The 22,393-nt window shown below is 36.4% G+C and overlaps 1 protein-coding gene across 1 annotated transcript in view; it reads right to left on the minus strand.

Moving 5' to 3' along the window:
- Positions 1 to 253: 253 nt before the first annotated feature.
- LYN (LYN proto-oncogene, Src family tyrosine kinase) overlaps positions 254 to 22,393 on the minus strand; it is a 140,073-nt gene continuing 117,933 nt past the window's right edge. Inside the window, exons 11-13 of the mRNA XM_044666245.1 lie at positions 9,978 to 10,131; positions 8,100 to 8,231; positions 254 to 949 (exon numbers count right to left, since the gene is read on the minus strand). Of these exons, the coding sequence (XP_044522180.1) occupies positions 747 to 949; positions 8,100 to 8,231; positions 9,978 to 10,131 (489 nt within the window). The 3' untranslated portion in view covers positions 254 to 746. The remainder of the gene's footprint in view (positions 950 to 8,099; positions 8,232 to 9,977; positions 10,132 to 22,393) is intronic.

Below are 22,393 nucleotides of genomic sequence, written 5' to 3' on the forward strand. Positions count from 1 at the left end.
ATTAGAACATAGCTCTTCCTTAGGATATAACACTGACATTTAAATGAAAAATCTTGGTCCCTTTCCACTGAGGAAAAGACTGTGGCTGAACTGTCCCTGCAGCAGAATGGTGTTTTGGGATTAGGTTTCAAGGGATGAGAGTAGGTATTTCTGTCACTGATTTCACCTGGAGCATGGTTAGTTTGATGACATTTCCCTGCCTTTTTTGAGTGAGTGCAAAACTATGGAAGAGACAAAGAATTCCTGCAGTGTGTAATCATTGATGGTGACTTTATAAACGAGTACATTTGATCTGAAAATAGCTGTGCCACAATTTGCTGACATGGATCACATTTGAAAGTAATTATTACATTTCCACCTAGAAATACAGTCAGAGCATACATGTTTTAATTGAATCTATTCTTTTCCTTCTAAGTTTGGATTCATATGTTGGCTTAGACAGATAAGGTTACCAGCAGATGAGTAGTTTATCCTCTGGGCCAGTCATCCCCCAGTTTATTCTTTTCCATTCTGTTCTATCAGTCAAGAAGTGGGCATCTCTTTCTGGGTAAAGTATACAGATTCTTCCTGAGTTATTTCAGCCTTTACTTTCAGGAACCAGGCTCAGTGGCCAATCCAGGCACATTGAAATAACTTGTGCAACCAGTTTGTGTGTGTGTGTGTGTATGTATGTGTGTCTGTGTGTGTGTGTGTGTGTTTAATGTGGCATCTGTCTATGCCAATTGGGAAAAAAGTATTCCTTTGTTCTAAGGCTGTTGTTGATATTGTCCTTCTGTTGCTGTGTAGTAGTCTTCCAGCACACTCTGTAAATAATCAAATGTTGGCCTTTCTTCTGCTCTCTCTTTCCAGCACATGTTCATGATGTCATAGAGCTCATTTGGACAGTTATCCATGCGTGGCATCCTGTATCCTTTCCCCAGAGCTATTATCACTTCAGCATTAGTTCTCCCTGAGGCAAACAAAACACACCGTTCAGAAAACCAGCCTGAGTATATCTGCTCTCAAGCACAGCAGTGTTCTCCAGCTACCCACGTCCTGCATCCATTAACATAAGCAAGTTTTAGAGGCTAAGGAGACTGCTTTGACAGACTAAAAATATACATTTTCACTCCTGGGTTTCCAAGATAGTATTTAGCCTGCCAAATAATTCAGAATGAGGCACCAGGGAAATAAGACCGTGTGTGCCCCAAGAGCCGGCAAGGTTTGTAGAAAGCAAGTCTTTTGTTCAGTCTCATCCAATTTCCTTTAATGATTTGAGATCATGTATATTGGAGTTCATATATCCGGGGCATTTGTTCTCCCTCTACCTCTCTCTCTCTCTCTCTCAGCCCATCAGTTCTCAGCTGTCAAAAACTCTTCTCTTACTCTTCTCACTTTTCTTGTTCCTCTTTACTTCTTATTTACACTCTTAGGTTCTAGCAACATGGTCCAAGTCAAATCAAAGTTTGTAAAATTGCCCAGAAAAGTTAGGGGTGGCTAACCCACACAAACCAATCTAGGTCATTCAAACAAAGGTGGGTTCTTTTGATTGTTAGAATGAGTCCCAATTTGCCCAATATGGCAATGCTGGATTTGGCATCAGAGGACCTGAATTCAAATCTTGGCTGAGTTACTTACTTACTACTTGTTTGACCTTGGGCAAACCATTTAACATCTCTAGTAAGTTTGGGCCTCTGGGTCTTGGTCTGATCATTTGTATACTGAGGACAGTTGGACTAGATGAACTCTCAGATTCTTTCCAGCTCTAAATTAATGATCTTATGATAGCTTTTCTTTTCTTTTCTTTTCTTTTCTTTTTAAAATCTATATTTTCCATCTTAGAATCAATTCTGTACACTGGTTCTAAGGCAGAAGAGAGTGGTAAGGGCTAGGCAATGGGGGTTAGATGTCTTGCCTAGAGTCGTGTATCACTTGGAAATGTTTTCTAAAGCACTGTCTCAGATCATCTTGGTGAGATCAATTGTCTGTACATAACACATTTCTATAAAAGCATTATGTCATCTTTTAACCAAAAAACCCCAACAACATCTGGAAATAAAGGTATGTGAGCTTGAATCCTGCCACATTATTTAAACTCAACCTTTTTCAAATTAAAAAAAAAATCATACTCTGTCTGAAGTGTCTATTACTTGAATTTGGTGGTAAATGGCACAGCATGACAAAGAGAGTTTCTCCATTGACCTTCTTACTAGAGCTATAAGAATTTAGGAAAGACAGTCCAATCACTAGGGATAACTGAAACACCATAATCTATTGGCTTCAGGCAGTGAGGTGACTCTTTACATTTCTAGGATTTGGTTTGGTTTTTCCAGAATGGGTCATCCATTATTTGAACAAGGGCCATGAGCATAAGAGGGATAAGAGTGCCAAAGGGGAATAATTCAAAGGTATTTAGCAACTCAATTCAACAAACCCTTATTATATTATATTATATATATGTATATATACCTACAAATGGCATGTATTTTCAATTCATTTTTTAAAAAAAGCATATATAACAGCAATGGATTATTCTGTAACTCATATTTTAACTCCATTTAATTTACAAAGTCATATAAGTATTATCATTCCCATTTTACAGATGAGGAAACTGTAGCTTTATAATGTTAAGTGGCTCATGTAGGCGCACATGGTTGGGCACCAACTCAGGCTTCCTGACTAGAAATCCAGAGCAATTTCCAACATATCATAATACTCTAATAATAAAAAAAATCTGAATGTTGGGCACTGAGGAACTGCCCAATGGCCATGGCTCATATGTAGACTTCATATAGGGAGATATGGTCATGTATCCTAGGAGTACATTTCTCTGGTTAACTCTAAAATATATATGTGTGTATATATGTAAATATATACATGTATGTAATCTGTATATATAGGTATATACATACATATTTTTAGAATATGGTGTGTGTGTGTATATATATATATATATATATGAATAAAGTTAATTGGGAGACCTTTCAAGGAGTAATGGTTTCTAAAAGTTTATCCTCCTCTCTCACCTTTTCTAAGTTTCATGCAGGTGACAAATGAATCTTTCTAATGCATAGATCTGACCTTGTCACTGTTCTTTTAAAACAAAAAGCAACTTTCCTATTAGGAAAAGGTAGTGACTGACATTTTCCTTAGTCTGATATTGAAAGCCTTTGGAATTTGGCATCATTTTACCTTTATAGTCTTCCTCACTCCCCCATACTATTTACCTTTTTGCATTTTATATTCCAACCAAACTGGACTACTGGCTGTTTCCCAATCTTGTCCTCCTCTCTCCTGATTCAATGTTTTTGCTCAGGTTATCTCCACTTGCTTAGAATTCATTTCCTCCTCACTGCCCACCTCTCTTCCTTCAAAGGTTCAGCTGAGGTATCGTCTACTCTTTTAAGAAGCCTTCCCTGAACTTTCTACTCCACTCTAAGATATCTCTTCCCTCTAAAGAGGAATTTTGTCCAGATCATTTGTCTGGATCACTTCTTTTCCCTCATCACACTCTACCCTTATTAAATGACTACAAGCTCCTTGAGAGCAGGAATTGTCTTTTTTTTTTTTCATCCTCAGATCTCATACCTTGCAGATTCCTTTGCATATAGTTAAAACGAACTTTGGTTGATTTGAATAAAAGTGCTTAAGGGAAATCAAACAAAAGGGAATGGTTTATAATTTGAAAGCTAGGACAATAAAAACAAAAACTTAGTATTTATATTTTTTCCAATTTTATAGTGCTTTATAAGAACTGTAGCTACAAAAGACCTGGCAGAGCTCTTTCAGCTTCATTGGCGATGAGTTATTGAAGCCCCTCCAGTCTCAATGTTTGCAACCACTGCTTCATTATTCAGATGCATTTGGTCAGTTATGGTTCTTGTTTTAAGCAGTAATCCACCATCTACTTCTAGTGTTGGTCTTTGGTCCTTTCCTGGTTCCTATTCCATCTTAGCTAATTTTTTTTAAACCCTTAACTTCTGTGTATTGGCTCCTTGGTGAAAGAGTGGTAAGGGTGGGCAATGGGGTTCAAGTGACTTGCCCAGGGTCACACAGCTGGGAAGTGTCTGAGGCCAGATTTAAACCTAGGACCTCCCATTTCAATCCACTGAGCTACCCAGCTGCCCCCATCTTAGCCGTTTTTTTAAAAAAAATTATGTAGCTTAAAAAAATAACTATGTATTGTATCGATGATGCATTTTTTCAGAACAAATGATATGAACTGTTGGCTTAGAATGTAAGCTTCTGAGGGTAGAGGTAAGAACTCAGTACGAGGCCAGAATCAAATTAGAATGTTAGAACTGGAAAGGGCTTTACAGATTATCGCATCCAAATGCCTGCTTTTAGTACCTAGTCTGTGTAGCAATCATCATGTGGTTAACAGCTCAGTTATCTTAATAGTTATCTCTTGCACAGATTTGCCATTAGGGGTTCTTGGGTAAATTCTAAAAGCAGGTTTGGGGAGGTTGGTATTTGAGCAGTTTCTCACCCTCCTCCCACCTCAATCTAATGCAGAATGTCACTGGGGATGTATATCCTTCAAGTTAACTTCTGGTTACCACCAAAAGTGATTAGGACCCTTGTAGGGAAGAAACCCCTGAGTGAGGCTACAGATATTTGTCTGCAAATGCCAAGGACTTTTAAATGTTATGATCAGAGACACTCTGAATAAATGTTTTAGATTTCTGGCTAGTTGTTCTTATGGTGAAACACTTTTGCCCACTCTTACCTCAAAGCTCATTCTGAATATTTACAGGATGGGAATTTACTAAGTGGAAAGATTCACACAAATGTCAGTGTAATGCCTGAAGCCCTGGGAGAAATTTGCATAACTTTCTTTATTTGGGGTTTCTGTTCACCACAGAAGAGCCATGGTATTTTCAAGGCTTACATGCTGCCCTATCCTTTGTATCTAACTGATTCACTTGGACCAGCTTTAGAAGGATTGAATTCTTTTACTTCTGTCAAATTCTCGGTTTCCTGCTGTGGAGGTTTAATGTTCAATGTAATATATGGAAAACGCCTGCATATTTGATTGGGGTTTTCTTTTCCCCTTCACTTCTGGGATGTCTCTGGTTAAGAAAATAAGGTCAGGAGGCTCCCATGGAAGCTCCTTCCTCCTAAGGGTTCTCTCCTCCACCCCCCACAGCTCTTTCCTCATCATTCATATATGTCCTCCTACATCCATTTTTTTGGAAGTCGTTTCTTTTATTTTGGCAGCATCCTCTGAGTACCCAGACAGAGCAAACACAGCTGGAGTGTTGAAGTCCTGACATGCTGTCACTAGCTGATTTGCTACATGGAAGGAAAGGAGTACTCCGGTTGATTCTGTATAAAGAACATTTACTCTGGGGTTATAAGGCCTGGGTTCAAATTCCACTATTGCTCCTTTTTTTAAAAAAAGCCCTTACCTCTCTTCTGCCTTGGAACCAAATATAAACAAGCTAAATATAGGACGAATAGGAAATACTAGAGAGAAGACAGTACAATTAAAAGGGGCTGGGAAAGGCTTTCTGTAAAAGATGAGATTTTATTTGAATAAAACCCTAACCTTCCGTCTTAGAATCAATAATAGATATTGGTTCCAAGGCAAAAGAGTGGTAAGGGTTAGGGAGTGAGGGTTAAATAACTTGTCCAAGGTCACACAGCTAGGAAGTATCTGAGGCCAGATTTGAACCCGGGACCTTCCATCCCTAGGGCTGGCTCTCAGTCCACTGAGTCACTTAGCTGCTCCCTACTATTGATCCTTACTAACCATGTAGTCAGCCTTCCTGGTCTCAGTCTTCTCATCTGTAAAATGAATGGGTTTGACTAGATGGCCTCTGAGATGCCTTCCAGTTCAAGGCAGCTAGGTGGCACAGTGGGTAAGAAGGCTGAACCTGGAGTGAGGAAGACAGTTCAAATCCCACCTCAGACACTAGTGGTATAATTCTGGGCAAGTCCCTTAACTTCCCTTAGCCTCAGTCTCCTCATCTGTAAAGTAGGGACACCTACCTCAAGGCTGTTGTAAAGATTAAATAAGATAATATTTGCTTTGCAAACAAAGTGCTCTATAAAGGCCAGCCATGATTAAATTTATTGCCCTAAATGTGCTTGTAGAAGGTCACCCTTTTCACATAAGTCAGGTAAGCATAGAGCTTGCATACAGAGAAAAGAGACAGAGGAGGGAGAGAAAGAAGATGAACAAACACGACGACGATAGTAACAGACTAAGGGTGGAATAATGTAGAGACAGGACAGGAAACAATCAGACTGAGAAGTCTGACAAGCAGGCTCCTGTTCTCAGGAACCTCTAAAAGTATTCATCTGAGTAACCTTTACAAGCAGTGTGTATGTCCCAGAGCAGTACTATATTGTGTTATTACAGAAAAGCCTTTAAGAGAAGGGGGATCCCCCATACAAGCACTAGTCGGGACTTCTAATCCCATAATAATATTAAAGATTCCACTTTTAATGCCACTGGTGCTTGGAATGTTGTTCAAAATAAACAGATGAACGAAAACTCAGAGGAAATAGTGGTCTGGTGTTACATTACAGAAATATTATCATTTTCTTCTCATGAAGCTTTTGAAAGCTTGAGAGGAAGAACTTTCTCCCAAACCATCCCAGCATTGATTCTAGAAATGAAATGCCAATCTAGAGGTGGAAGGGATCTCATGGTACATCGAGCCCAAATCCCTCATTTTATGGATGAAGAAAATGAGGCTCATTGAGCCTCAGGGATTTGATCAAGGTATCAGCAGTGGTATTTAAGCGCCGTCCTCCCACGCTAGGGTTTGTGCTTTTCCCATTGTACCATTTTTCTTTGTGCACCATGTAAAAAAAAGTGAAATAGAACATTAAGTGGAAGTTGACAAGGAGATGCCTGTCTGGGCCATTGTGACTGGTGCAGAAATCACAGAACATGTTTTGAATGGTGTTGAGAAACCTAAAGACTGAGAGCAAGAAAAAAGAAGCAGAAACCTTTGAGAAGCTGAAGCAGATTTGGCCTTTGACTTGCTAAACAGTCTTGCAGAAATGGAACCATATTCTGCTGCCCAAGAGATCACAAAGTTACATATTTTTCTTTCCCCTTGATAAAAAAGGCAAGTGAGCAAAGATCAGTGAGATACAGAGAAACTCCTTTTTCTCTCTTTTTTTTAAAGAAATCAAGTTTCAGGATTATTGATATCAGTGTCCATTCAACCCTCTTCTACCTATGTATGTACTTTATAATAAGATGATGACTCCAAATAATTGATCAAAGGTTAAATAAGGTTCGATAGTCTCTGCTTAAAAGGAAAGAAAGCCTGTATCTCGCTTTATTTTATTTTTTTAGACCTTTACAAGGGCTAGGCAAGCTAGGTAAAATGACTTTGCCCAGGGTCACATAGCTAGGAAGTGTCTGAGATTAGATTTGAACCCAGGTCCTTTCAATTCCAAGCTTGATGTTCTATTGTGCCACCTAGTCGGCCCTATTTCTCATTTCATTTTATTTTTCTAAAACCCTTACCTTTTATTCTTAGAACCAGGACTTAGTATTGGTTCCAAGGCAGAAGAGCAGCAAGGGCTAGGCAAACCAAGTTAAGTGACTTGCCCAGGGTTACACAGCTAGGAAGTGTCTGAATTCAGTTTTGAATACAGGTTCCTCTGACCTCAGGCCTGGTTCTCTATCCACTGTGCCACCTAGGTACCCTATAACTCATTGCAGAAAGGTTTTCTACAAAAATAAGCTACAAAGTTATAACACTTAAAGAATTAGTCTTCGGCTAATTGGAAAAACTGAGTATCTAGAACAAGTCAATACTTCCAGAGTTTCAATTAATTCCTTTTTAGCATTTGATTCTTGTTGCTACAATTCCAAGCCCAAGGTGTTGCCTTATTTATCTTTATCAGAATGGAAAGGATGCTGGTAGTCACTGAATCTCAGAGCCAGAAAGGTTTTCAAAGGCCACCCAGGCCAACCTATGCCTGAACAAAAATTCCCTTCATAATAAGCCAATCCCCAACATACTTTTCTAATTCTGTTCTGTTCCCTTCCTCCTTTAATTGATTTTCTTTTCTCACACATTCCAGGAAGCAAAACAGCAATTATTAAAGAATGAATACAACAGAATGAATAATAAACAGGCTCACAGTACCTGGATAGGGAACTTTCCCATAGGTTATAATTTCATATATGAGAATTCCAAAGGACCATACATCTGATTTAATAGAAAAGGATCCAAAGTTTATTGCCTCCGGAGCTGTCCACTTAATGGGGAATTTTGCACCTACAAAACAAGATATGTTTAGTTCTGAGCAACAGGAAAAAAATTTTTTGCCCACATGATACTTGTTTCAAAAATGTTTGTATTTTTATAAATACCTTTTAAATGTATGTACCACTAGAGACATTAGGTCCCTTAAACTCTCACAAAAGACTGACCAACTCTTTTACCTTATATGCAGGAAAACACATTTAGTTGTGGATTAGTTAAGGGCTATTATATATATTAGTTAAGAATTATACTTCTCGGCAAACCTTAGGATTTCCATTGCCACAAATGATTTCTATATAAAGAATAAAAACTGAAGAGTTAGGAGGAGGATGTTTTTATATCCATGAAGGTCAACATAGAGGGTCAGAGTTAGCTTGGGAAGAACAGCTAATGCTTTTCTGCTGTCAGCAAATCAAAGAATTTAGGCTTGGACTATAACCTGGAGCATTTGGGAAACACTGAAGATGATGGAGTTTCAGGGAATCTATTTTGCAGAGAGCTAAGCCTTCAACATGGTTTGACTCTGGTATTTGGAGTGATGCCAGATCAAAATTCAGAGAGAAGAGGGTGCTCTTATTTATATGATATCACTCAATGAAATATGAAAGAATGAAACTTGAAAGATTCTGTGTGAGTCTAAAGAGTCCTTTGAAGGGCAGTCTTCATCCCGAGTCTACTTCATCAGACTACATTCAGCTACTATTTGTACTAGTTCCATCTTTCAAACTTGTAAGTGTAGGGGTGGAGAATCAGACAATGTACTTACAATGACCAGGTCTTTGTGTAGGCAAAGAATGCTCTTTCAACAGAACAGAAGCAGATATGGAGCAAATTATGACCATATTTTGAAATTTTTCTTTATCAGCTCTTTAAGTGGGGCCAATTTTTCCAAATGGCATCAGAAACAAATACATATGGGAGACATGCTTTTAAATTACAAGAGAAACCATCTGAGCCAACTCAGATGACTATCAAATTAGTTCCTGTCCCTTTCAGTAGAGAAAAAGTAATGAAAAAAATCAGTCTTTATATTGTTCCTGGAGGGGAATGTCAGAATCCAAAGTATCAGAAGATTACTGTTAAAATGAGAGTAATTTTGTCCTAAACATCACCTCCATCCTTATTTTTTTAACCTACATCTTTATTGATGACAATAGAGAGCACTCAGAAACAGGCCTGAGCATGATGTACAAACAAAGGACTACTCAAGTTTTGTTGTCAAATTTTTAATGTTAGAAATTTATTTCTAGTCCTTGATCCTTAATTTATTTTCATAACCTGAACCAGGCTATGAAAGCAGATTAATTTGCAACATTATGCTGAATTAAGTGAGCATTATGGTGATAACTTTACATTTTCCTTTCTAATATAAAAGCTGGTCTAAATTATGCTTCGGGAGACAGACTTAATGTTACTAACATTTCCTCTGTGGTGAAGAAAAGACTACTCTGCTATCTAATTAAGCAAAAGAGTCACCATGTAATGCCAAAAAACAAATCGAATTTTACTTTGCAAAGGCCATTATTGTTGGTTTGCTTAATTAGAGAGAAAATTGGAGTTTGTATAAAGTTTCTAGTTATAATCATCTGGAGTCAATCAGGATGGCAATGAAAAAGTAACTTATGACTGTTATCAGAATGGCAAATTAAACAAATAATTGTGGTACATTAATATTCAATAAACCAAGGCTTTTTAAAAAATGGTAGTCACCTCATAAATAATCGATACATGGAACAAACATGACAATCATCATCATACCTTCCCTTGCTTTATATTCATCATCTCTAATTATTCGAGCAAGGCCAAAATCAGCAATTTTGCATATTAGTGCTTCTGAGACGAGAACATTAGCTGCTCTTAGGTCTCGATGGATGTAGTTCTTCCTCTCAAGGAATGCCATTCCCTCTGCTATCTGTAATGAAAACCAGTAGAAGAAAAAAAATGTATCCACTTCAATAACAGAATCTTATTGTCAATAGACAAACCAGAATTACTGTTTTAAGGGCTCTTAGAAATACCATCCCCCTTTAACATTTTAATGAAGATAAATTTTTTCCCTCTTTACGGTAACACTGCCTTTTTGCTGCTTCAAAGAATTTCCAAAAACAAAGTGACAATCTTCAAGGTACCTCTTCAAAAGAAATGCTAGGATTACTCCATCTTGCAAATGAGATGACAGAAGCAGACATGTTGTGTAAATAATCAATAGAAACAAATTAATGGACAAAGGACCAAAATAGGTCCATCTCAGCACCGTTTCCTTAACAGTATGGAGAGTATATGTTAACTCTTTGTCTTTTAAAAATTATTATGGCTCCCCTATTTGAATAGAATTTCATTTCAACAAAGAAAGGGAACAGAGACTAAGAATTTCAGTAAAATTATAAGATTAGATATATCATTGCTATTACAGGTTTACATGATGGCAACAGTAATATTAAAAAAAATTCCAAAACCTCAGAACTCTGTTCAAAGCAGGGAATCATAGTAACTTCAAATGGCATATAATGAAACCCATCTCCCACTTGTTGAGAGGTAATGAATTTGAGATATGAATTCTCAGACATGGCTTATAAATTGATATATTTTGCTAGACTATTTGCATTTCTTACAAGGAAGTGTTTCTACTTGGAAAAAGGGGCTATAGGTAGAAGGTAAATGTGTGGAAAGAAATATCTTAGAATATCAATAAAATCTATTTAAATAAAAAAGGCAGGAAAGTACAAAAAAGGAACCAAATAAATAATTTTATTACCGCCCTGTTAAATTTAATATGTATATATATAAGCTTCTTTTAAAAACTGTACATAGTTTGTTTCTTACCAAAACCTTTTATAGTTCATATAAATATGTATATATATCTTGAGGTGTATGTGTTGAGGACTGAATTTCCATTTAAAAAACCAATATTACCAAAAAAAGGGGCTACATTTCCAAAATATGATTTTTAAGAACAATGGTTCTTAGAAATTGGTTCTAAGAACCAATTCAAAAGTTAAATGGTTTTAAGCCAGGGACAGCTGGGTAGCTCAGTGGATTGAGAGCCAGGGCTAGAGATGGGAGGTCCTAGGTTCAAATCTGACCTCAGACACTTCCCAGCTATGTGACCCTGGGCAAGTCACTTGACCCCCATTGCCTACCCTTACCACTCTTTTGCCTTGGAACCTATACACAGTATTGACTCCAAGATGGAAGGTAAGGGTTTAAAAAAAATAAATGGCTTTAACCCTTAAAAGAATGTGTTGAGCTCACTAAGAGACAAAGTACCAGATTAATTGGCTTACCATAATTCAATTCAATGAAACACTTATTAAGAATCTGCTATGGGGGGCAGCTAGGTGGCTCGGTAGATTGAGAGCCAGGCCTAGAGATAGGAGGTCTTGGGTTCAGATTTGACCTCACATACTTCCTAGCTGTGTGACCCTCAGCAAGTCACTTAACCCCCATTGCCTAGCCCTTACCACTCTTCTGCCTTGGAACCAATACGGAGTATTGATTCCAAGATGGAAGGGAAGGGAAAGAAAGAAAGAAGGAAAGGAAGGAAGGAAGGAAGGAAGGAAGGAAGGAAGGAAGGAAGAAAAATAGAAATCTACTACATACAAGGCACTGAGAATGTAAGTCTGAACATGACATAAACCATTAAATATCCAAGTGGGTACATTCTGAGAGGGGATTGATTTAACATGTATAGAAATAAATAAGATAGAGAATAAGAAAGATATCCCAAGTGTTATAAAAAACACTGAGGAGAAAGAAAGATCACTTGTGTCTAGGGGATGGGGAGTGAGGATGGAGGTGGAAATGATACCTAAACTTGAAAGGAAAGTTTTAGGTGGTGATTTTATTCATAGATACTATTTTCTGTGCTAATTCATCCCAATTAAATGTATTTTAATGACATATCTTAATACATCGCATACAATTTGATTTATGAGCAACTGTTTGACAATTTAATTTATGAATTTATTTTTAATAGTTCCATAGAAATTATAGTTCCTGTCTAAATTAGCTTATACTGTTTATCTAAGAAGAAAAGGCAGAAAATAGGGTCACTGTATATAATTAGAAGGCTCACCTTTGCCTGGTACTTGCAACAACCTAACAGATCTTTATGACCTCACCTGAGATCACTAACCACTTCTGATTTAAAAAGAGTTAAAAAGATTCCAAACAGGAGACTATCTATATCTACATCTACATCTACATCTACATCTACATCTACATCTATATCTATATCTATATCCCTATATTTATTTATTTAGACACACATACAAAAACAAATATTGACACACATATATACTTGCAGTTCTATTTAGAGTTGGTAACTTTGTTGTTCATATGTCTGAACTTATTTTGAAAATTGAATTGCAACAAAAATTACACTGGGTAGGACCAAGCTGGAAAGACATGGTTTTGGAACGAGTATGGTCCTGACAGCAGACTGTGTCTGCTACCTAAGCACCAATCTGGTTAATTATGGTCTTGGTAATATATGTTAACTGAAAACCAGACAGGTTTAAAGTGATCAAATTAAATGCTGATAGGAAAATGGAGAAACAGGTCTAATGCTATATTGCTAGAGTAACTGTGAAATTTTTTTTAGAAAACAAGATGGAAATATACATTAAAAAGCTATAAAGTTATTCATGCTTATTGACCTAGGATCCTATTACTAGAATTAGACACTAGAGGCATTATTGAGAAGATAAAATGCTGTGTATGTACGAAAATATTCATCAGTGCTTTGTAATGACAAAATAATTGGAAATAACACAAATGCAATGGATGGGAGAAATGGCTGAATAGATTGTGACATTTCAATGTAATGAATTATATTGTGTTATTAAAAATGACAAATATCAGAAATATAAAGAAATAAGGGAAATATATGAAGATATTTAAGGAGAATAACACATACTCTGAGTACATTAAAAATTACAGCCACAAAATCAAGAGAAAAATATCCATGTAAAAGAAATCCAAAGGGAACTCAAAAGCAGAGGATATTTATATTAACAAACATATATAATGTACATATTTTAAGCAAATTGTAAACAATATGGAATTTTTCATTTTGCACATAATTTTTTTTAAACCCCTACCTTCCATCTTGGAGTCAATACTATGCATTGGCTCCAAGGCAGAAGAGTGGTAAGGGCTAGGCAATGGGGGTTAAGTGACTTGCCCAGGATCACACAGCTAGGAAGTGTCTGAGGCCAGATTTGAACCTAAGATTTCCCGTCTCTAGGCCTGGCTCTCAATCCACTGAGCCACCAAGCTGCCCCCTTTGCACATAATTTTTTATGTACTTCTTTAGTTAAATATTTTCTGTTGTTGGTGGTGGTTATTAAGTATATAACAAAAAAAGGAAATTGTAATTTGATCATCCCCTTAAATAAAAAGAGGAGAAATGTATGTCATCATTTGAAATCAGGTATATTTTAATTAATTAATAAAATTACAATGGCTAACATTTAATTTCACTTCAAGGTTTACAAATTACTCTATACATATTATTTCATTAAATATCATAATACTTTGAGATAGTTGCTATTAACATCCTCATTTTACAGATGAAGAATTTGGGCTCAAAGAACTTAAATGACTTGCCCAGGGACACACAGCTCATCAGTATCTGATACAATATTCAAACTCGGTACTTTCTGACTCCAAATATAGAAGTCTACTTACTCTGTGACCTAGCCAACTCATGAACTTGAATATTCTAGTAAGTCTGAGAATGCCCTCAAGAAGAGGAAAAAGAAATAAAATATCATTAAATAAATCATTTAACCTCTATGTGCCTTGGGCAAAACTGTAGGGCAAAGGTTGTGATCTGCTATGGAGAGACCTGCCAAGGATTTCCCCACCCCTGGCTAATGAAATATATTTGTGTTGTGTTTTTTTTTCTCAAAACAAGTGCATCTAATTAAAGAAGAAAACATAGTAAAGAACCAGGAACCCTTCCCTTTCCCCTCACATCCTATAAAGAAGGGTACATTCTTTGACAGATTTCCATGCTATAAGTGAAAGAGAAAAAAAGAAAAGAAAAATTTATCTGGTAGGAGGAAGAATAGTGCAGACAACTATTTCTGTTATAAAACACTTTACATATCACCATCCTCATGACTATTCTTAGATATAAGCAAGATTTGTAGTATGCATTTAATTTTTCAAGCAAAAAACAACTGATAGAGAGGTCAGGTGATTTGCCTATGATCATATAACCAGTAAGTTGCATAGTGAAGAGTTGAACTTAACTTTTTTAACTCCAGATCCAATGTTCTCATTATAACACATAGCTGCTTGAATGTTAGAGAAGACATCCCTTCTCTCTCCCTCCTCTAATCAATAATAAACCATGGAAAAATTTCTATATCATCACATACCCTCCCTCAAGTACCATTTTAGAACAGCTACCATATAAGATGTCTAATCAACACCTTTCACCTCATTAGTCAATTCACTCTCAACTATAATTGCCTTTAGCCTTATTCACCTAGTAGCGATTCTAGATATTCCTAAATAAACTTCCAAGTGCTCACACTTATTACAAAGTGAACAACAATCATCTCTTTAGGGTTGGTGTGTCCTGAGTAAGAACAAAACTAGAAACAGCAGTTTGTGGATTTGTGAATAGAATTTGTGAATCAATTCCATTTAAATAGCAATTATTTATGCTTCTAAGAACTTTAAATGGTTTTAAATAGGGTTCCCAAAGAAACTAGCCAAGAAAAGTACAAAAGACACTGATCTCTTATGTCAGCAGGAAGGACAATTTAACTAATTAGAAACTTCTTTGCCCAAGTGTGCTAGGTGGAAAAACTAGGATGGCACTGAGAGTGGAGGAAAAAACTCAAGGAAGGGTGAAATGGGACAACCTGATTCTACTGACTGTGGGGTAATGGCATTTCTTTGCCCTGCTATGACTTGGTCTTCTTTCAGTCCTCATGCCTATATTGATTCTACCCACATCTTCTTAAATGGAAGATTGCCTTATACTGATCCTATGTTATGTGCTCTTCAATTCTCAAAAATAGTAAGCAGTGGGTACTAAGCCTAGCAGGTAGCAGAGGCAACAACAGATTGGGGAAGGAGATGGGCAACATCCCTTCCAATATGCTTTCAATTTTCTAATTCTTCACCACTATTCAATAGACATACATTCTACATAGCTTCATTCTATCCCTCCCCCCAACTTCCTGAATTTCCCTCATACTGCCATCTTCATTTAAAAAAGCAATACTTCTGAAAGGAAAATTAGAATTGCTTTCTTTTACATGCCTGATGGAGTTAGAGCTAAATTATGAAATGACTGTAAAACCATACAAGGCAAGAAAAAAGAGAAGGAAAAGACTTAGGTAAATAATCCTCCTTAATAATTAAGGACTGGTCCTACTGTAGGGATAAACTCAAAGTCCATAGAATTAGCATAAATAGCAAAAGGGACATTGGAGGTTATTGAGTACAATCTTCTTATTTTATAAATGAAGAAACTTAGGCCCAGAAAGGAAGGCTAGTAGCATCACACAGCTGGTAACTGTTTGAAACAGATACGAACTCAAATCTTCCTGACTCCACGTCCAATACTCTTAACCATAGAGCCAACTAGCTGCCTCCAAGCTTTCGCCCTGCTTCCAAATCTAATATTGTCCATTGCAACATCCTAGCTTTTTCTGGAGGATATTTTGATTTGTTTTCATTTTTTAATCCTTAATAAAAATATCAAAGTGCTGATATTTCAGATATCTAAATAAGTAACAAGTAGTGAAATGAGCACTAGGTTCTGGGTTGGAAAATAGGATGTGTGGGTCCTAGATCCAGATGTTGTGATTTTAGGTAAGGTACTGACTACACAGTCTCAATCTCCTCAACTCCTGTGATCTTCATATTTTGTTCAGTTGATATCTGTTCCACTTCAGCTACCTATTGCCATGGATATACTTGGAATTTGCTATTTAAATACCTTGTCTCCTCTTACTGGAGTTATATTTATTGCAGGGCAAAATATTCTTAGATATCCTTTGGGAAAAAATGGATGCCTAGGGTAATGTAGCATGAATAAAAAGGTTAGGCACTATCCTGTAAAAATAGTATCAGGACCAAGATTTCCCCTGTACAACTGGTGAGAAAATATAAATATCTTCTTTTTTTCGGAAGTGGGAAACTATTGTGTGGAAGACTGCATATATCATTAAGTTCAGTAGCAGTGTTGGTTGATATAAAAAAAATTAAGAAAGAAGGAATGCAGTCTGGAGTGTTAAAAGTTGGAATTGACTGAGCTATCTGGGTAAGATAAGAATGAGAACTAGGAATTTTTTTGGTAGAGTATATAAAAAAAGAAGATGAAAAAATGGAAGAACTCTTCTCAGCATTCAGATAAAAATGAGATATTTGTAAAGCACTATGTAAACCTTAAAATGCTTTATATGAAGGGTCAGCTGATTAAATAGGAGGGATGGCAGAAAATAGAACTGATCAACTCTTGATTTGTTTCTGTTTTCTCTGCCAAGGAGAATGATGTTTGGACTGGAAAAGACAGAACAAAAATAATTAAGAGTCAGTTCTCTAGAGTGCCAGGTCTAGAATAGGAGGACCTGGGTTCAAATCTGGCTTCAGATACTTCTTGGCTCTGGGACTGTGGACAAGTCACTTAATCCAGATTGCCTAGCCCTTGTAGAAATGATACTAAGACAGAAAGTAAGGTTGTTTTTTTTTTTTTAAGGTCCATTCTCAAGGTAATGAGATAATGGGAGGACACCTAAGTTGCCCTTGAGTTCAAGTCACCAACTCCAAATGAACTCCATTCTCAATTATTGAAAGAATTGGCAGATATAATTTTGAACCATCTTTGAAAGATCAAATGCTTCAATTTCCTTAAAGGAATAAAGAGGAGACAGTTGACTATAGGCCAGTGTTCATGACTTTGATTCCTGGCAACATTCTAGAACATATTAATATTAAAGTGAAGATTAGCTTCTATGTAGAACAGAGGTGTCAAACTCAGGGCTCTTTGAGCATGGCCTGAACAAGATTAATATATAATTGAAAAATTTTGAACAAAATACATAAAAATACAATAAAACATAGATGTTAATTTGTGGTTTTCTAAGTCAGTTTGTGGTTTTTTAAATCAGAGCAGCTAGGTGTCACAGTAGATAGAGTGGTGGGTCTGAAGTCAGGAGGACTCATCTTCCTGTTTACCTCAGTTCCTCATCTGTAAAATGAGCTGGAGAAGCAAATGACAACCCATTCTAGTATTTCTGGCAATAAACCCCCAAATGGCATCATGAATTGTCAGCTACAACTTAACAACAACAAAAAAGTTGGCCTGCAGGGATCAATTTCCGTTTGTGTTTGACATCACTAAACTAGAAAAGAAAGGGGCTGATTACAAAGAGCCAATATCAAGGTCAACTCATGCAAGGCTAATTTAAACTTATTTCCTTTCTTAACTGGGTTATTGAATTATTAGGTCAATGAAATGCTGTAGATATAGTTACTTGTGTTCATATGGTCTCTCCTCCATTTGATTTTGCACTCCTCATGGTCAAGAAGTACCTTTAGTCTCTCTTTGCATTCCCAACCCAACTTAGCACAGTGCCCACCATTTAGAAGGCACTTAATAATTGCTTATTGACTGACTGACCTAAATCTTAGCTTTTGACAAAGTTTTTCACACTATCCTTGTGGAATAGTTGAAGAATAATTAAATAGATTTGGCCAGATCAAAAGAACAGGAGTCATTTCTGGTCTGATGTTAATTTGGAAGGAGTCAACTCTAGGGGCATGCACTTTGCAATAGAGAATGTAAGTTACTATCCCCATTTTATAGAGGGGGAAAATGAGGCTCAAATAGGTTGAACGACTTGTCCACTGATAGTTAACAAAGTGTGTACTCACCTCTCAAGACTTCTTTCCTACAAGACTCTATTAACTCACATTTATATAGCATTTTAAGGTTTACAAAGTCCTTTCCTAGCAATAGCTCTATAAGGTAAATGATTCAAACATTAACTCAGTTTAGGGATAAAGCTCCAAAAGGTTAAGTGACTCATCCAGAGTCATGACAAGAACAACCCGGAACAGCAAATGATTTAAAATAAAGATCATATCTTGCTACCTATTGGAGATGTGATCCTTTATTATCTCAAAAGCAAGTTGTAACAATCACAGAAAAATGCAGAAGTGTTGCAAAGTAAAGTGAACAGAACAAAGAGAACATTGTAAACAGTAATAGCAATAATATGTGAGGATCAACTGTGAATGACTTAGCTATTATCAACAAGGCAAGAATCCAGGACAACTTCAAGAATTCATGACAAAAAGGGGATATCTACCACCATAAAAGAAACAGATGGAATATGAATGCAAATTGAAACATACCATTCTTTATTTCCTGCATGAAATTTTCTCTAGTTTACAAATATGGAAATATGTATTATGTGATAATATGTGTACAACCTATATCACATTACCTGCCTTCTTGGGGGAGGGAAAAGAAGAGAGACAGAGAAAGATGTCCAATAAATATATATTCATTGCTAACTTGTTATTAGATGCTGTAGTCCACATTTATGGCCTGAATGCTTTCAAGATTCAAGTAAAAGGGTCATGCTTACAAGAGTCTTTTAAATCCTTTTGTTATTTCCTTAAGTTTTCAAGATCATTGCATTCTGTAATTTAGTCTCTTATTCAAAGAATGTGAAAGACTGTGGCTGCTTAGAATTATACCACATTTCTGTTGACTTTCAGAATTTTACGTCTGACACTGTCTCTGTCAGATTAAGACAGTATACCTAAGCTAACTAGTAAAAATCTTCTATTGTTTGGAAGATTTTTATAAGTAAAATTAAAATGGAAAAATAGGGGAAAATGAGAGAGAAGAGAACATGCATCACAAAATACCAGAAAACAAGTATTTTTAAATTGTGTTGACATATAATCCAGAAAAAGATAAAAATTTATTATAATAAAGCAAGTTGTATTTGAAAGTTCCCCCATCATATCTTTACTTAGTGTCTTCTGCCCCAAACTAAGTCTACTTAGAATCTTAGTCAATTAACTCTGAGGTGAAAGACTGCCCGAATAAATCGAATATGATGAAAATATTTTACTTCAGTTAATTTTTCAAAAAATTCATTGACTTTTATAAGTAGTTGGCTTGAATTAGAAGGAAAGTTTTGCTTTGATAAAAATCAAATGCTAACAAATTGATAAGAAGGCTATATTTAACTAGCTAATCATTCAGATGAATTATACCACTGACAGAAATATCATATTAGTCATATTTTCTATGTTTGATACATTTGCATCATATGCAAGAGCTTCAAGATCTTATTTTGCTTTATGACTTATAGTCTGCTACTCAAAAGGACTAGTTCTGAACTAGCTAAGAAAACTTAGTAGAATTACTGCAAGTAATATTTGAAGCATCTGTGATCTCATCAGCACCGTAAACTTCTGGTATAGAAAGGAGTTGGTGTAAATACAGCAGAACGAGCATTGGTTCTATTAGTCAGAGCATATGGATTCAAATCCCACCAAAGCAGCTTACTGTCTGTGTGACCCAGGGCAAGTCATCTAACCTCTCTTGGCTTCGGCTTCCTCATCTGTAAAACGAGAGGGTTGAAATAGGTGGTCTCTGAGGTCCCTTCTAGCTTTCCATTTATGATCATACAACATCTTCCAAGCTACCAAGAATCAGATGTGAGATCTGAATCCAGATCTTGCTAAGTTCAAACCCAACATTCTATCTAATGGGCCATGCTGCTTTTAGAAAGGATATTGATATTTTATATTGTAGGTTTTCCATTTTCAAGTAGTTGATAGGGACTTAGAGGTTAGGTAGTTATAGAGTAAGATAATAAGAATGAACAGCTATAACCAGGAAATTCATCAGCAAGTTTTCTTCATGAAAACAGGTCAAATTGGTTTAGTTAGTAGATTGGACAAATTGAATTTGGAATAATATTGAAAAAAATAAATTTTTCAGTGAAACAGAGAAGGCAAAGATGGTTTTGCCCTCTGAGTCAAAGAAGAAAACTTAAATGTTTTATCTCCTATTACTTCCTGTGGTAATGAGACTGGTGCTCTGTCAGAGTGAAAACTATAATACTAAAAATAAAAAATAAAATCATACTGCTCCTTTCATTCAAAGAACATTGAGTACTTTGTAAAAACAAAAAAGAGAAAAACAACTTGCAGATGTGATTGCTAAGCTATTAATGATTTGGGGGTGGGGAGAGAATTATGGTAAAGGGGTTAAGGTCCACAGGATTGAGAATGAACAAATATTCTCATTTTTAAAATGGGAAATAAAGTTGCTTCTTTAAATTATTGAATTCCATTGATTACTGCCAAAGTCTGGATGAGATTAAAAGGGATAGTTTTATGAACTAGAAAAAGAAAAAAAAGACCAGAAAGAAAAGTAGTTAGCTATTAAAAAGTACAGATAGAGATAACAAGGAAATCAATAATTTGATTACTTAGTCGATAAAGATAACTTAATGATTAGGAAACTGCTTCTGCCAGTGGATAGAGCACAGAGCCTGGAATAGGGAGGACCTGGATTCAAATCTGACTTCAGATACTTCCTACCTGTGTGACCCTGAGCAATTCACTTACCTCTAATTGCCTAGTCCTTGCCACTTTTCTGTTTTAGAAGTGATATTAAGACAGATGGAAATGGTTATTTAAAAGGAGACAGAGACAGAGAGAATTGCTTAAATAAAGTATTGAGAAGTTAAATGATTCACTTCAGGTCAAGCAGCCAGTAAAATGTCAGAGGCAGAACTTGAAACCAGTACTTTCTGGCCATAAGGTCATGTTTCTATTCACTACACTTTGCTGCCATATTGGGAAGTATAGTTCATTAATAACAATTCATGTCAGACTAACCTCTTTTACTCTCTGCCCCTATCTTGGGTTTTATAGGGTTTCTAAGAGTAGTAGAAAAGAAAATTAGCATAGACATAGTATATCAAGGTTCCAGTAAGGAATCCGACAAAACCTTTCACAGGGTTCTTGTGGGCAACATGGAAAAATATGGACTTGATGGTAGTCCAGTTGGTTGGTTTTAGGATTGGCACAATGGCCAGAGCCAAAGATAAATGTTTAATTATCTGATTTCATCCTGGAGGTAGGTCTATAGGAAAAAGCCTTTGGACTTCATTATTGATCTGATTCTGTTCAATATTTTCTTCAATGTCTTAGAACAGTGATGGCAAACCTATGGAATGAGTGCCAAAGATGGCAAGCAAAGTGTTCTCTGTGGGCACTTGGCCTGTCTTCCCCCTTCAAGTTCATTATTAGGAAGGCAGAGGAACTAGGGCAGAGCTACTCTCCTCACCTCCATATGCCTGATGACATTTTTTCACACCCCCTACCCTGCTGCCTAGCAGCCCAAAGGGAGAGCTTTCTCCCTCCCCTGTGTGGGGTAAGTGGGACAGAGCACACCTGACACTATGTCTGGGGGGGGCAGGCACGGCACTCAGCCTGGTAGGTGGGAGCAGGGCTTGGCACTCTGTCTCTAAAAGGTTTGCCAGTACTGTCTTAGAAGATGACAGTTAGCAAGCTTTTATTTACAGATAATTACAGACTAGTGACTTTTTTTTTTTTAGCCCTTACCTTCTTTCTTAGAATTGATATAAAATATCAGTTCCAAGGCAGGTAAATTAATACTTTGATAGACCTGGTGCCCCAATGATCTTAGCAGACAGAAATAATGGATTATAAATGATAAAATTGAACTCAATAGAGATAGAGAACCTCTATCATTGGATTAGGAAAAAAATAATTCATTAAATCCAAGATGAAAGAATAATGGTAAGAAGGGAGTTATAGAAAAAAGACCAGAGAATCTCTGTGGACTGCCTATTCAATAAGTCAACAGTATGATATGGTAGGCAAAAGAAGTAATGGGTTCTTAGGATCCATGAACAGAAGAAGCACAGTCCCCAACTTCCTTCCTTTTATTTTTTTTTTAAGTTTTGTTGTATTATTTTCTGGTCTGACCATATCTGGAGTATCTAGGCCAGTTTATTTAGAAAGGTTATTGGCTAGATGAAGCAGACATTTGCCCTAGATCGTGAGCCAAATGGATATACTCAATGAATCTGAGTAGCCCAGTTACACTCTTGCTGAGATAATGCTTCAATACGACTATCAGATAC

Source organism: Gracilinanus agilis, chromosome 1 (assembly GCF_016433145.1).
Source record: "Gracilinanus agilis isolate LMUSP501 chromosome 1, AgileGrace, whole genome shotgun sequence".
Taxonomy (NCBI): Eukaryota; Metazoa; Chordata; class Mammalia; order Didelphimorphia; family Didelphidae; genus Gracilinanus; species Gracilinanus agilis.